Source organism: Rhinolophus hipposideros (genome assembly GCF_964194185.1).
Source record: "Rhinolophus hipposideros genome assembly, chromosome: 17".
Classification (NCBI taxonomy): Eukaryota; Metazoa; Chordata; class Mammalia; order Chiroptera; family Rhinolophidae; genus Rhinolophus; species Rhinolophus hipposideros.
In genome coordinates this window covers 6,634,727-6,652,360 of record NC_138063.1, presented here as the reverse complement: position 1 = coordinate 6,652,360, position 17,634 = coordinate 6,634,727, and the positions used below count along the sequence as shown (strand labels likewise).

Sequence of the window (17,634 nt, the reverse complement as noted above, 5' to 3'; positions counted from 1 at the left end):
TGTATCTTAGGGTTTACAGGGAAAACGTGTCACCTGATTTCTCTGTTGGTGTCCACAGGTTTTTGATACTGTTATTCTCATTGCTCTGCCTGTTTTTATGGAGAGATTTGCAAACATTGAAATAATTACCAATACCACACCACTGCCACCTTTTCACAATTTCCAGGAATACTTACATGGTTTTCAACTCCAGATACCCAATTTCCATATCTGGTCTTTAAAATTTGATCTGCCTACGGAAATACTTTGCAAACAAGTTCTATTTTCCCAAATTACCCACCACCCAATAAATGAAAAGCACACTTATTTCCCATCCTCAGTGTTATTTTAGAACATTTTGCTAGAGTAGGAAAAACTCAGAAGTACCAAATAGACAGATATTTTGAAATATTGGTGTTGAAAAACCAAATAATTAATGGGTCACAAAACTTCTCATTTCAGGTGGTTTCTACTTTTTAAAATTTTTTTTCATAAAATACACTGGCATAAGGCCTAATGGATTAGTCAGTTTATAGATAATAAAAGTTAATTTTGATATAAGATCAAAATGTGGCATTGCCATATATTTAGAAAGATTAAAAAACCACACAAATGATGACTCTGTTATAACAAAACATCTTCCCATTTTTATCAACGTGTGATCAACTTTCTTAGTGCCTACATTTAAGAAGGAATAAATAAAACTGAAGATAATTCTTGTTTCATTCCATCAATAAGTAATTTCATCCATGGATACACAACCTAATGGAAAAAAGTGTATCTGTTCATCTCATTAAGAGATGCATTTCCAGTAAATGATTAGTTTATTTTTAATAATCACTTATCACAATATGTGCTAGTTTGTCTCATTTTAAGCAACCATGTACCTATAATAATTGTTAAAATAATTCAATGCGAAAAGAAACCTTTTTAACATTTGAAGCCTTAAAGTCATAATATATGCATACATATTTCATATGCATATTTTTATTGCATATTATAGTGTAGACATCTAAACATTTTTCCAGTTATATTGTTTTAAATACCTTAACTGTACACTATTTCATTTATTGCTTTTATTTTCTTTTTGTGCTTACCTGCCTGGAGTGTGTAGGAACAGTGAGAGGGCCAGAGTGGCTAGAGCAGAATAGGGGGAGGAATAAGAGATGAGGACAGAGCGTTAGAGGAGCAAGCAGGTAACAATGGCTTTGACTGACACTCTGAATGGATTGGGAAGCCACTGGAAATATTTGGGCAGCAGAGTTCAAAGATCTGAATTACTTTTTTAAAAGCTTGATTTGGTTGCTATTCTGAGAATAGCCAATTGGAGAGAAAGAGAGTGTGGCAGACATTAAAATAACTGACGTGGAAGACCATGGTGATTTTCGATCAGGGAAGCACAGGAGTAGGTAGAGCAAAGTGGTTGGATTTATTACATATTTTGAAGGCTCGGTTGAATTAATTTGTTTTTTAGTGTATATACGGCATGTTAGAGAAAGACAGGAGTAAGAATAAATCCAATATTTTGGACCTGAGCTGAAGGAAAGATAGAGTTGATATTTATTGAGATGGCAAAGACAGGCAGAGAAACAGGTTGGAGGGAGACATTCTTACCTTGTCTTTCTAATGTGTTAAGTCTGGGATGCCTACAGAGGTGATAAGTGGGCAGTTGGATCATGGGTCCAAAGTTCAGGGGAGAACTACAGGATGGAACTAGAAAGTTGGAGATTGTCAGTATTCTGTAGTATGCAGTACCATGTGTACAGAGGAGTGAATGCATGGAGAGAGCAGAGACAAGGGCTGAGCTTTGGCACATTCCAACATTCAATGCTATCTTCCAACGTCTTTGTAAATTTTTTTAAAGGAAGGATGACTAGACACATTTTAAAAGTTTTCTAGAAGATTATCCTTTCTTATTCATTAAAATTTTGAAACGGCTCTGTCCTTAATTTACGAATGCAATATATAGTCATTTTTCTTGAAGATAGTTTAATATGAGACTTATTAAAATAACATTGTCTTTCATGCCTTAAATTGTACCATTTTTCTGTTTTTTGTTTGTTTGTTAACAAACATTCTATTTCTTAAATCTTAGCCTTTTTTTTGCCCCATGTCCTTGGTTCTTCATATGCCCAGAGATCCTTGGTTTCCCACTTACAGTGATAAATGAAAATGGTATTATTTCAGTTAATTGGTGTGGATTCCCTCACCAATTTTTGTGAATGAAAATTTGTTTGCCCCTCTTCTCTCTCACTTGAGTGATACGGTTGATCGGAAGTTCTATTGACAATGGAAGGATTTATCAATTGATCTAATTCCCTGAGAATTAATGACCAATATTTCAGAAGTTAAGCTAGGAACATTCAATTACCAGAATGGGTTGGATTTTACTCTGGTGAACCCAAAGCAAAACCTGTTGCTTTCCTATTACCCTTGCAATATGTTATTTTTTTTAGACAAGTGATTTTCATTTTATTTTGGTCAGAGATTGACGCAGTCTATTAACCTTACATGAAAATGGGGTGGAACATGCTTAGACAGATTACCCGTGCACTCCATGGCCTTATGTTGTTTTCCCTCGCCTTCCATAGTACACTCCCCACAGCAGTGACTGAACATGAAGCCTCTCTGTAGTTGGCAGAACAGCCCCTACCTCCACTGTAGTCTGTTTCTGGTAGGTTGGGACTATGATATTGTTTGTTATGCTCCCTCTGTTATCGATTCCTATAAGCTTTATAACTTTCAGAAAATTATTATAATGTTTTTTAGCTCTATAATTGTAGATACAATAATGTTTTATCATGAAGAACTTAGGTAAAGAGTTTGGCAAGATTGTTCTTAAAATTTCCTGCCTCCTCTTATGAGCTTTGTGAATTTGGGAAGATTGCTTAAGTCTAGTAAAAATATAGTTTACTTTAAGGTAGGGGTAATAATAATAATACTTGCACACAGGATTAATTAAGGAAATATATATATCAAGTCCTATTCCTGGAGACTAGTACATGTTTAATATTTCTATTAACAATATTAAGATTATGAGTAATATTATTTTTAAATTTTAAATTTAACAGCTGGAGGGTTAGCTGTTATAATCTAATTTTGTAGGATTTTGTAGGATTATATTCAAATTATATAATATATTAAGTTGGTGCAAAATTAATTGTGGTTCAAAAGGTTAAAAATAATTGCAAAAATCGCAATTACCTTTGCACCAACCTAATACATTCTGGAAATATTTACCTACATATTTTAGGGGGAAAAGTACATTAAATAAAAGGAATAAAATACCTAGGGATAAACTTAACAAAGGATGTAAATGACTTATATGCTGAAAACTATAATACATTTTTGAAAGAAGTTGAAGAAGACACAAAGAAATGGAAAGACATTCCGTGCTCATGGATTGGAAGAATCAACATAGTTAAAATGGCCATGTTATCCAAAGCCATATACAAATTCAATACAATCCCCATCAAAATCCCCATGGCATTTTTTAAATAGAAATGGAACCAAAAACAAACCCCACATTTGTATGGAACCACAAAAACGAAAGTAATAACCAAAGCAATCCTGAGAAAAAAGAACAAGGCTGGAGGTATAACACTCCCTGACTTTTAATTAAGAATGGAATTACCATATGACCCAGCAATCCCTCTTCTGGGTATCTACCCAAAAATTCTGAAAATATCTATCCATAAAGATATATATATACCCATATGTTCACTGCAGCATTATTCATGGTGGCCAAGACATGGAAATAACCAAAGTGTCCTTCGATAGATGATTGGATAAAGATGTGGTATATATACACCATGGAATACTATTCTGCCATAAGAAAAGATGAAATACTGCCATTTGTGACAACATGGATGAATCTAGAGATTATCATGCTAAGAAAATAAGTCAGACAGGAAGTTGAGATCTGTATGATTTCACTCATATGTGGAATATAAAACTGAAAGCAACAAATGAACAAGAGAAACAAACAAAAACTCAGATACAATAGTTTAGTGGTTACTGGAGGGAAAGCAGGGAGGGAGGAAGATAGAAAAAGGGGTCAAATACATGGCAACAGGAGAACTGACTCTGAGTGGTGAACACAAAATGCAATACATAGATGATGTATTACAGAACTGTACACGTGAAACTTACATAATTTTATTAACCAATGTCACCCCAATGAATTTAATAAAAAACAGCATATGTGTATGTGTCTACCTATTTATATATTTATTCAATTTCATGGTTCTTATGAAAACTTTTAATTATAATAACTATGAGGGGAAATCACTATTTGCATATAGGATTTTTTTCTCACTTCCCTATGTTTCTTTTTATAGACTTTATATTTTAGAGCAGTTTTAGATTCACAGAAAAATTGAATGGAAGGGACATGGATTTCCCATAAGCCCTCTGACCTCACTCATACATAACCTTCACTTTATCACGGTCCTCCAGCAGAGTGGTACGTTTGTTACAACTGATGAACCTGAATTGACACTCCGTTATCACCCAAAGACCATAGTTTATCTTGAGGTTCACCTTGGTGTTGTACATTCTGTGGGGTTATGTTATGTATTCACCATTACAGTAGCATACAAAATAGTTTCACTGCCCTAAAAATCCCCTGTGCTGCACCTATTCATCCCTTCTTTTCGCCATCCCCCGAAAACCACTGATATTTTTATTGTCTCCATAGTTTTGCCTTTTCCAGAATATCATATTGCTAAAATCATACAGTATGTAGCCTTTCATATTGGCTTCTTTCACTTAATAATATGTTTTTAAGGTTCCTCCATGTCTTTTTCATGGCTTGATAGTTTATTTCCTTTTAATGTTGAATATCATTCCATTGTCTGGGTGGACCACAGTTTACTTATCCTGTTTTTCTGAGGTAGTTTTCTATGGCAATTTATTGGCATCGTTTATAGATGTTCTACATGTGTTTTACCATCTCCAGCATTATATGTATGTATATTACTCTAGTTTGTCTCTGTTGCAATCTATATACTCTTTACACTTCATAGAAAATAGGCATAGGTAGGAGGATTACAGTGAGTAATGCGGTACTAATTCACGACTGAAAGATCCGGATCCAATTCGTAACTTATCAGGAGTCTATGGAAGTAACTGACTTTTGCCCAGTTTTCAGTTGATGAATTTGGATTTATGGGAATTGCTGATTTGCTTTCTAACAACTTGGGAGTTTTCAACTATAAGTATAAGAATAAGTGGTTCAACCACAATAACAAGAGCAACCACAATACCTGCCAAAATCTACCTTTAAAAACAAAATCAACAAACAACTAATAGCAAAATGAAAGACTAATGTGGATTATCCTGAAACCAGCCTTTATTTCATCATGTGATTATAATTTTAATTTTTTTTTTCAGTTTAACGTTCTTCATGGTCTACATAAAAATGCAATAGAAGAAATGTTAGGAGATATAAAGGAAGGAACAAAATCCCAAAACAGCAAGGATAGACTGATCTATGAGTTAAGAGCAGAGGTAAGATACTGGATAAAAAGTATAATACCAAAACATATCTGAAGATTATTAAGTGATGTACTATTCTAAGAGCTATAAATGAGGCAACTTTGGTACTTGATGAAGAAGAATACTATTGAAAATCACATAATGTGATTGGTTTATATGTGATTTTAAATGTTAGGGTAGTGTTGGCTTTTCACTATATCTAAATTATCTGAACGAACATTATGAAGACAAAATATTTGACTAGAAAACCACCCTTGTAGCCAGTACAAGTCTTAATGGAGTAAATAATTTATTAAAATTTCAATCAGCTGCTGGATCTGATGTGCTAAGATATTGTCAGGACCAGTACAAGATGTATTGCATGTGGTTTCTGCTGCCGGCAGCTAGCAACAGGCAGGGTAAGCTGATTTGTGTTACAGTTAATTTCTTTCTTAGCTATGACCAGTAAAATAGTGGAAACATCTATTTTGCACTCCTACCTCCACCAACAAATTAATTTTCACAGATTGTAAACTCTGTTTTCTGTGTCTTGTTGATAAAGTAAGAATCATCGTCTTTAGAGATAGGAGGGGAGATTGAATTCTTTGCACTTCTTAGAAAATTCTGTTAGTCCATTAAAAGTGGGAAATCATGAATTATGTATTTTTGTAACAGGTAATCCTGCAAGATGTCTTGGATACAAATGTGTAGGAACATTTCAGGAAATGGAATTAAGTTAGTGAAAATACAGGCTGGGACGAAAGTGATTTGTATTAGATGGTTTCTTCCTTAGAAAACTGTAAGCCCTCAACTCACACCACAGTATTTTTACATCAGATGAACATAGCACAATGGAAAAGGCACAGATTTTGGAGCCAGAAGCGGTTCCCTCACTGAGGGATTACTTTATTCAGGTCAACTCCTTAAGCCTCTGTGAGTCTCAGTTTACAGACAGAAATAGTGGAAATAAGAATAATAATAGTTATCACACAGGAGTTTTGTAAAGATTACCTATGGTAGAAAAATTGTCTGAGGCAGAGTGCTTTACTGTTGGGAATTAGCTAAGCTGTTGAGGAGAATTAGCTGTCCCTGTGTTGTCCCCACTGCACCACCGCCATCCCTCGCCACCTCTTCTACTATGAGTCACAGAAGAGGTGCTGAGTTCAGTTGAGATCCATGATGAGAAAGAGGGTTGCAAATAACTCCTCCCAGCAGTTCAGTCAGGGAAAATGATGATGGCTATTTTATCTCTTGTTTTCTAACAGGAATCAAACCATCAGGGTAGGGGCCACTTTTCCTTGGCCCTGAGATTTGGGAAGCGTCTTTGATTAAGCATTGCCGAACATGTGGTATAAAAACTTATTGAGCAGTTACAGACAAAACCAGGAAAGCACTTATGCTGGTTTATGATAACTCTCCTTGAGAGCCAAAGGTATCATCTCATATTATCATTCTCAGGATACATTGGGAGCAACAGTGATATGGGATCTCGGATATGCATCTTTTTAAGTTAGAGTTAATAGAAAGTTCTGAGACTCATTTATTAGTTATGTGGCCTGGACTAAGCTATTTCATATCCATAGAGCTCAGTTGTGTTCCTTATATTAGGATACAGACATTTCACCCACCTAAAGGCCATCTCCCAGAAGACATTCAAATACTATGATACGTGATTTTTCGATTTAACAAATTTTAACAAAGCACTGAATGTTGAAAGCAAATGTACACATGAATTGGCCATGCCTTTTGCTATGTGCTCTTGAATTGTATATTCAGTTGCATGAAATTGCAGAAAGAAGGCTTTGTTCAAAAGAAACACATATTGGGACAGATTCTTAGACAAACAGTGAATGAGAGAAAGAGAGAGAGAGAGAGAGAGAGAGAGAGAGAGAGAGAGAGAGAGAGAGAGAGAGAGAGAGAGAGAGAGAGAGAATATGTGAGCATATTTAAAGTAGGATAGAAGCTACCTCCTTACTTTGGAAGAAGACAGATAACCACTTTTTTTGCATTATTTTATTTTTGACACTGGCTATGTTTAGGTCTTAAAATCGTATCATAACTTTTTTATAATTTAGTACCCCCTTTATCCACTTCTCCCATCCTCCACCCCAGCCTACGAGTTCTTTTTTTTCCCAGATTCCACATGTAAGTTCGTACAGTGTTTGTCTTCTCTGTCTGACTTATTTCACATAGCATAATACCCTCAAGTCTATTATTGTTGTTGCAAATGACAAAATTTCATTCTTTATGGCTGAATAATATTCCACTATACATATAAATTTCTTTATCTATTCCTCCATGAATGGACACAGGTTGTTTTCATATCTTGGCTATTGTAAATAGTGCTGTAATGAACATAGTGTTGCATATATCTTTCTGAGTTAGTATTTTTTTAATTAATTTATTGGGATGACAATTGTTAATGAAATTACGTAATTTCAGGTGTACAATTCTGTATTACATCATTTATAAATCCCATTGTGTGTTCACCACCCAGAGTCAGTTCTCCTTCCATCACCATATATTTGATCCCCCTTACCCTCATCTCCCACCCCCCAACCCCCTTACCCTCTGGTAACCACTAAAATATTGTCTGTGTCTATGAGTTTTTGTTTCTCATTTGTTTGTCTTGTTCTTTTGTTGTTTTTGGTTTATGTACCACATATCAGTGAAATCATAGGGTTCTCTACTTTTTCTGTCTGACTTATTTCACTTAGCATTATTGAGTTAGTATTTTTGTTTTGTTTTTTTAAATACCCAGAAATGGAATTGCTGGATCACATGTTAGTCCTATTTTTAAGTTTTTTGAAGACTCTTCATACTGTTTTCCTTAGTGGCTGCACCAATTTACATTCCCATCAACAGTGCACAAGGATTCCCTTTTCTCTGCCAACATTTTTTATTTCTTGTGTTTTTGAGAGTAGCCATTCCAACAGGTATGAGGTGATAAACATTATGGTTGTGACTTCATTTCCCTGATGTTTAGTGATGTTGAGCAACTTTTCCATGTTCATGTTGGGCAGCTGTGTGTCTTCTTTGCAAAAGTGTCTATTCAGAAATTCTACCCATTTTTAAATCAAATTGTTTGTTTTTGCTGTTGAAATACACGTGTTCTTATACTATATTTTAAATGTTAACCCCTTAAAAGACATATGATTTGCGAATATTTTCTTTCATTCAGTAGGTTGCCATTTTATTTTATTGATGGGTTTCTTAGCTGAGCAGAAACTTTTTAGTTCGATGTAGTTCCACTTGTTTATTTTTGCTTCCGTTACTTTTATTTATGGTGTCAGATTAAAAAAATAATCATCAGTACCTATGTCAAGCAGCTTACTGCCTGTTTTCTCCTAAGAGTTTTATGGTCTTACAGTCAAGTCTTTAATCAATTTTGCATTAATTTTTGTGTGTGGTGTAAGACAGTGGTCCAGTTTTATTCTTTTGTCTGTTACTGACCAGTTTTCCCAACACCATTTATTGAAGAAACTGTCTTTTCCCCAATATATTTTCTTAGCTCCTTTGTTGTAAATTAATTGATCATATATGTGTGGGTTTATTTCTGGGTTCTGTAGTCTGTTCTATCGATCTATGTGACAGTTTTATGCCGATACCACACTGTTTTGGCTATTATTGTCTTTGTAATACAGTTTGAAATCAGGGAGTGTGATACCTCTAGATTTGTTCTTCTTTCCCAAGATTGCTTTGGCTCTGTAGGATCCTTTGGATTCCATACTAATTTTAGAATGATTTATCCTATTTCCATGAAAAATGCCACAATAAGGACTGTATTGAATCTATCTGTAGATTGCCCTGTGTAGTACTGTGTTTCCCCGAAAATAACACCTAGCCGGACAATCAGCTCTAATGCGTTTTTGGAGCAAATATTAATATAAGACCTGGTCTTAATATAAGATTGGGTATAATGTAATGTAGTATAATGTAATATAATATATAATATATTACCAGGTCTTATTTTAATTTTTGCTCCAAAAGAAGCATTAGAGCTGATGGTCTGGCTCAGTCTTATTTTCTGGGAAAATAAGATGTTATAACAATATTATATGGATGTTATAACAGTATTAACTATTCCAATTTATGAGCATGGAATATTTGTGTCTTTTTCTATAACTTTCCTTAATGTCTTGTAGTTTTCAGAGTACAGATCTTTCATCTCTTTGGCTAAATTTATTTCTAGGTATTTTATTCTTTGTGATAAAATTGTAAATAGAATTGTTTTCTTCATTTCTCTTTTTGGTAGTTCCTTATTCGTGAATACAAACACAACAATTTTTGTGTATTGATTTTGTATCCTGCAAAATTACTGAATTCTTTTATTTCTATCATTTTTGTGGAATCTTAAAGGTTGTTTCTATATAATATATGCACCATACTTTAATTAAAAAGATAACCTATTTTCAAAAATCTGTTTATTTTTAGATATGTAATCAAGATTGCATTAAGTATGCATGTGCACATAAATCTTTGGATTTAAAATGGCTTAGGGAAAATTCCTAGAAATGATATGGCTTGGTCAAGAGAATTTTTATTTTAAAAACCTTTTATACACATTGCCAAATTGTACATTAGAAAAATTGTGTCAATTTACATTTTTACTCGCTTGTAGTGTATAAATATACTCATTTCGTTATTCTATGGACGACAGTAGATATTGTTATTTTTAATGTGTGCCTAGATGATAGGTTAAAATGCTATTATAATTGGCATTTTATTGATCTAAACTTATACATTTTTTATTTGTTTGCCCATTTTAATCGATACGGTGCTCATTATAATTACCATTCACTGAGAACTTGCATAGATAGTGCTGGGCCATTGCAATATTAGATCTCATTTAATATTTTGACACTCTTGTGATCCACGTATCTTTAGTCACATTTTAAAGGAACCTTAACCTTAGTGAACTCACCTTGGTCAAGGTTAAAGGACAATCTCAAACGTTATTGACATATTTTTTAACTGGGATCCTATTTAATTTTAGCTTCTCAGAGGTGCTCACTGAAGCTCAGATTGTTAAGCAAGATAGGCAATTTACCAAAGGCCAATCCATTAATGAGTTATAAACCCAGAAACAAATGCTGCCAGCATTTAGTATGTGACATTGTTAACCTGCTTTTTCGTCATCGTGTGGGTTTTCGAAGCATTGACTCCAGAAATTTGATAGATTGTCAAAGAATTTTGTTGGGATTGGAAAAAAAAATAGTGTTTGAGTACCAGACATGGCAATTTTTTTAACCATTGCTGATCGCCATGTATGGTGGACAACTTTTAAAAACTGTTGCTAACACCCACCAATTTGATAAGAGTATTATTATCTCTTGAAAGTGCGTTCTACTTATTTCTTAATCTGACCAATCACTTCAGACGTAATTTGATGATGATTTTTCCATTTTGGAAATCATATTGGTCAAAGAAACATAAAATGCAGGCCTGACAAAAAGGCCCCAGAGTATTTAAATAATTGACTCGTCTGGTTAATGTGTAATGAGTGAGTTCTTTGAGCCCGGAGTCACTTAATAAATGAATGTCTCAATATCTGCATATATGCATATGCATAATGGAGACATTTGATCTTCCCTCCATATTTAAGATCAAGGTCCTTTGAACTAGAAATGAGACCTTTATTTAGAATAGAAATCAACTGGTATTTTGAATCAGGAAATCATGATTTCTTTCTACAATCTGGCTGCTGCTTGAAAGCAAACTCATAATCAGGAAATACTCCTTTTACATATCTTAGGCCAAAATTTTTGGAATAAATGTTTTCCAAGAGAAACTAATTATTTCATCTTGTATTATTCCTAAAACTATACCAACATTTCAGTTCCAATTCTTAGGAATGTTGATTTCTTATTTTCTTATTTCCTATTTATGGTTTAGTCTTTTCTCTGCACACTTATTCACACATTTATGTGCTATATCTTTTGTACTTTGAGAGGTGGAATAGACAAACTTTTAACTACTTAACCCAATAAGTACACTTAAAACTCTGAACATTATCTATACATAAAGTAAACAGAGAAAGACTCTCAAAGTTGAAGAGAGGAGGCATACCATTTAGGTAACTTGGGACTTAAAAAGTGACATAGTGATGAGGTTCCTGAAGTTTGTTTTTGCCACATATATCCCAGAATTGGAGCTGAAGAAGCTAACAACATATAAATACCAACAGTCACAGACAAAAACAAACAAACAAAAACCACCCAAGTCTGCTTGCCCTAGCTGAAGGACAAGGGAATGGTCAGCTTAGCAAAACAGAAAACTTTTAGATAATAACTGCTCTAATTCAAAATCACAGAAAAAACAAACAATAAAAACAAATAAACAGTGTCCCACATGAAGCCCCCATTCACAAAGCTGAGCGGAAAAACTAGACTTGCACCCTTGCCAGGGTACAGGAGAGGTGAGCAGTCCTCCCCGCTGAAGTGGTGGCAGAGAAGGCTGAGTTGGAGCAGGACTTTCATCTCTGTTTGGCAGTAAGAAGGCCCCCAGGCCCTGGTGGTGTCGTGGAAATCCCATAGGAGCCGGTATTTCCACCTCCACCCTCTCCCCGCTCAGAGGTTGACTGGGTATTGGAACTCCTGTCCTCACCCACCAGTAACCGGTTGGGTATCAATGGACGTCTAGTGGGGAACCTGGATTTCTTCACTCCCAGGTGTATTATTCCAGCTGGAAGTAATAAGGAAGTGCTGCCCTTTCACCTTCCAGAACAGTGTCAGAGGAACCCATCTAAAACAGAATGTTTAGATTGTTCCGTAGTCTCATAACATAATACTTAAAATATCCAGGATACAATTGAATATTACGCATCAGATCAGGAACCAGAATATCTTAAAAGTGAATGAAAAAAGACAGTCTATAGATACCAACCACCGAAATGAAAGAGATGTTTTAATTACCTGGCAAGGATTTTAAAGTGGCCATCATAAAAATTCTTTAAGGAGCAATCATGAACATTCTTGAAACCAATGAAAAAAATAGAAATTTTAAGTAGAGAAATGGAAAATACAAAGAAGAAATAAATGGAAAAGTTAGGACTGAAAAACAGAACAACTGAAATAAAAAAAAGAAAAATAAATGGAGGGGACGGAGGAAAGAATCAGTAACCTTGAAGACAGAGCAATAGAAATCATTCCATCTGAATGACAGTAAAAAATAGTCCAGAAGAAAAACTGACTATGGGTGGTGAACACGCAATGGGATTTATAGACGATGTAATACAGAATTGTACACCTGAAATCTATGTAAATTTACTAACAATTGTCACCCCAATAAAATTAATTAAAAAAAAAATAGTCCAGAAAAAAAAAAAAAGAAAGAAAGAAATAGAGCCTTTGTTAAGAGTGGTTGAGGTAGGGGCCTGTTATATGATAACAAAAAAATCAAACAGTTATGCTGTTGGAGGCCAGTATGAAAGGTGAAATAGCAGGCAGCAGTATAGTACTCAAAGAAATAATGGTGAAAATTTTCTAGATTTAGGAAAAGGGTCAAATATACAGTCAAGAAGCTTAGTAAACCCCCAACAGTGTGAAGTCAAATATATTCACATTAATGCACATCAGTTAAACTTACGGAAAGTTAAGAAAATAATCTTGATGGCACCGAGAAGGAAATTACACCTGACCTACAGAGAACAAAACAATCCAAATGACAGTGAATATCTCATCAGAAACCAGGGAGGCCAGAAAGAAGTGTCACACAATTGTCCAAGTTGTCAAACGACTGTCAACTCCAAATGCTGTATCCTTCAGGACATTTTCAGATGAAGGAAAACTAAGGTAGTTTGTCTCCAGCAAATAAGCACATGAAAAGATATTCAAAGTATTAGCCATCAGGGAAATGCAAATTAAAAACTAGAAGGAGATTTAACTGCGCACTTATCAGAATGGCTCAATTAGAAATAGTGACAACAGCGATCGATCCTGGGGGGGTTGCAGAGCTCCTGCATCAATCATCTCTTTCTAGAGGGAATGTAAATAATAAAGTCACACTGGAAACAGTCTGGCAGGTTCCCAAATAGCAACTATCATGTAACCAAGGAATTACACTCCTGGGCATTTCTCTCAGAGAAATCAAAACTTATATTCACACAAAACCTATACACGAATCTTTAAAGTAGTTTTATTTGTCAATGCCAACACTTGGAGACAACACTGATGACTTTTACGGGTGAACAATTAAACAAGCCTCGACACCTATATGTCGGCGAACCCCTCAGCAATAAAATGAAACAAACTCTCGATCCATGTAATAATCTGGATGAATTTCTAGGGAACTATGTTGAAAAATGGCACTCCCAAAAGATGACGGAATCCCAAATGATTCCATTTATACAACATTATTGAAGTGACAAAATTGTAGAAATGGAGAATGGATTAGTGGTTACCAGGGATTAAGGAGTGGGTGTGGCTATGAAATGGCCAGTGATGCCTCCTGGTCATGATGGAAATGGCCTGTATTTTGATTCTATCATTGTTGGTATCTAGTTATGATAGAGTTGCAAGATGTTACCATTGGAGAAAAGAGGGTAAAGGGAGTGTGAGATTAATCCTAATTATTTCTTACAATTGCTTAAGTAGCTATAATTATCTCAAAATAAAAATTCAATTAAAAATCAAATTGTCTTTCCATGTGTGTGATAAGTTCCACCTTTTCCACATCCTCCTCTGAAAACATGCATCTCTCATTGTATTTCTATTTTGGGATCCATGAGATTCCCACGGTCTTATCCTGGCACTATCTTGCTCACTGACCTCCTAGCAATTATATAGGTTTAGCGAGCCTCTTAGATTACCTGTAAAATGGTGTTTAATTAGTTCCTTATCTAAATGAGTCACTCATTTGTATTCATAAAGTACTAAAAATTGTGCATTGTATGTAGAAGGCACTCAATAAATACATGTTTCTCCCTTGTCAGTGAAATTTCAGTTAGTATATGCTTTATTGGACTGACCAGCCAGAGTTTTAGAGATTAGTAACACGGTACATAATTCTGCTATGTCGCATAAAGAGTTCAGAATACTTCTAGAACCTCACATATATCTCCACATGCATTCATGCTTAGGCAAAATGTCGCTGATTACATAGATGAATGCCATGTAGATCTTGAGCTGCAAAGAACATGTTCTAATCCCTCATTTCTCAGATTCCCTTTCGATGTCAGTGAACCATCCTGACTGGGCTGCGCCAGCTCTAGCTCAGTGTTCCCTCATCGGCACACGTTACTTCTGATAAACTTCATTAGGATTAAAATCCCTCCACATGGTATAAGAAAATGCTTTTGACATGATTAATTATTTTTCTTCCTAATCCTAATTGAATACAGCATGATTTACATGGAAGGGTCCAAATGTATTCATTTGGTGTTTTTTTCTCCCTTCCAGAATGTCTACATTCATTCACCTTTAAAATGCTGCTTCCTAATTGAGAAAAAAAGGCCCAGATGGGTAAAATGTTAAATTTAGTGATTATATAAGTAGTCCTCTTTATTTTGCTTATGCAAGATAAAACATAAACGTTTTGTTACATCTTTTTCCCCCCACATTCGGAAACTGCATTATTGATTGGGATTGAAAGAGGGAACTTTTCTGCATGTGAGAACCAACTGGACCCTCTCTGCATCAGCCAAATGCAGCAATAGTGAACTGAAAAGCGAAACAAGACAACAAAAATGGAAAGTTCATATGCTCATTCATTCATTACCTTACTCAGTCATTTGTTCCGTGAATATTTATCAACCTTCTCCAGTGTGCTCAGCACTGGGATTCAGCACTGAGTCTTCAGGAGGGTGATGGAGTGAGGGCCACAGAGGAGAGCAAACCAACCCAGACAGTTAACTACAGTGTGTGGTGGACTTTGATAGGTGACGTACAGTGACCCATGCAAGTATATAGGAAAGATGTCAAGAAAGATGGATAGCAGCGAGCCAGGTAAAGAGCAAAGGTAGGTGAGAACTGTATGTGAAAAGGGAGTAGCTGGCGACACCGCAAGAGGCTGCGATATTAGCAGGAATACATGTAATTAAAAGGGCGGTCTGAGCTGTAATCATTTTAGAGCATTTCTGTTGAGTAGGGGAATATATTTGTTTATTTATTTTTAATGTGGGGATATTGACATTGAAGTGAAAACATTTTACCTCTTACACAACTATAGATATCTGGAATTATGTTGATTTAGGGGAATATTTTGGATCACTAGAAGAGCAACATAGTCTAATGGGGAGCAATTCATTACCAGATGTTTTAGGGCAATGTGGGGAAAAATACGAAGGGCAGAAAAATGTTTTGCTTAACAAAGAAAACAGTCTCCAAATATATATATATATATATATATATATATATATATATATATATATAATGCAGTCTTTAATTCTGCAACTATTGTGTAGGACCCACCTACACAATAGGAACTAGTAGTTCAATGATGTGTGACGTAGAAATGGATCTGCCCCCAGAGTACTGCCCTCAGTGAAGGAGTCATCAAAAACCATAGTTAAGTGCATGTTTTCAGTTGGATTGGAGCTGCCCAGCAGATGTGCATGATATGGGAGGAGTTAACCATGTTGGAAATTTTAGATAAAGAGAGACCTGAGATTGTATTTACTGACACAGTGTCATTTTTGATGAGAAGAGTGTCGTATAATTAGAAATCCATTGTCGTCATAATTTAATTTTCTGAGATTGCCACAATAGGTGTTGAACAGAAGTGATGTAAATTTCTTCTTTCTCACACCTTTTAATGACTTTGCATGGTCTAGCAAAGAGACGTATAACAAATTACTGAAAATACTGTGAATGTTTCAGAAAGGTTATATAATTTTGAAATAGGATATTGATGGTTACAAGCAGGTTAATTTTGAAGAGGGTTAGTGATGCAGATTTAAGCATTCTGACAGATTCTAAGTTCAGATTGACAAAATTCAGGAGACAGAATCTATAAAATGATATTTGACATGAGTAAACCATGAGAGAAAAATAATATTCCTGGAAAAGTGAAAATCAAACTGTCACACGTGGATGCATGTTCTAGTCATTTAGACAAATATAAGTCTAAATAGTCCAATTACCCAAGACTAAAACTGGGACTTGTCCTGTGTTTACAGAAAACTGATCAATATAAACTTGAACAATTGATGAAAGCCTGTGATCCTTTATTCAGGAAGTATTAAGTGCCTTGAGTAACAGATTGTTTTTTTCAAAAAATGTTTGGAATTATGTAGTGTGGAATAAAGTATTTACAAACTTCTTAGCTGGTACGTATGGATGGCCAACAGACGCATGAAAAGATGCTCAATGTCACTAATCATCAGGGAAATGCAAATTAAAACCACAGTGAGACGTCACCTCACACCGGTCAGAATGGCAGCCATCAATAAATCAACAAACAAGTGTGGCGAGGATGTGGAGAAAAGGGAACCCTCGCGCACTGTTGGTGGGATTGTAAATTGGTGCAGCCACTATGGAAAACAGTATGGAGGTTCCTCAAAAAACTGAAAATAGAACTGCCATATGATCCAGCAATTCCACTTTGGGGTATTTATCCAAGGAAATCCAAAACACTGATTCGAACAAATACATGCATCCCCACGTTCACTGTAGCATTATTCACAACAGCCAAAATATGGAAGCCACCCAAGTGCCCATCAACAGACGACTGGATAAAGAAGAGGTGGTACAAGTATACAATGCAATATTACTCGGCCGTAAAAAAAAGAATGAAATCTTGTGACAATATGGATGGACTTAGGGGGTATTATGCTAAGTAATAATAATAGTAAGTCAGACAGAAAAAGACAAATACCATATGATCTCATATGTGGAATCTAAAGAGCAAAATAAACAAATAAAACAGAAACAGACTCAAAGATACAGAGAACCAAGTGATGGTTACTGGATGGGAGGGGGATTGGGGAGCTGGATGAAAAAAATCCCTGGTGAAGGGATTAAAAAGTACCAATTGGTAGTTACAAAATAGTCATGGGGATGTAAAGTACAGCATAGGGAATATAATCAGTGATATGGTAATATGGTATAGTGCCAGGTGGGTACTAGACTTATTAGGGTGAATCACGTTGTAAATTATATAAATGTTTAACGCCTATGCTGTACACCTGAAACAAACAAGCAAAATTTCGAAAAACAAAACGTAAAAATCCTCCTTTGC

The 17,634-nt window shown here is 35.2% G+C and overlaps 1 protein-coding gene across 4 annotated transcripts in view; it reads left to right on the top strand.

Moving 5' to 3' along the window:
* Nucleotides 1-17,634, top strand: part of CCDC102B (coiled-coil domain containing 102B) — a 207,373-nt gene that overhangs the window by 55,738 nt on the left and 134,001 nt on the right. For 3 of the 4 annotated variants that reach the window (XM_081078366.1, XM_081078365.1, XM_081078364.1), the window contains exon 5: nt 5,374-5,490. The exons of the other annotated variant lie outside the window; for it this stretch is intronic. In XM_081078366.1, coding sequence (XP_080934492.1) covers nt 5,374-5,490 — 117 coding nt within the window. The remainder of the gene's footprint in view (nt 1-5,373; nt 5,491-17,634) is intronic. 4 annotated transcript variants of the gene reach the window in all.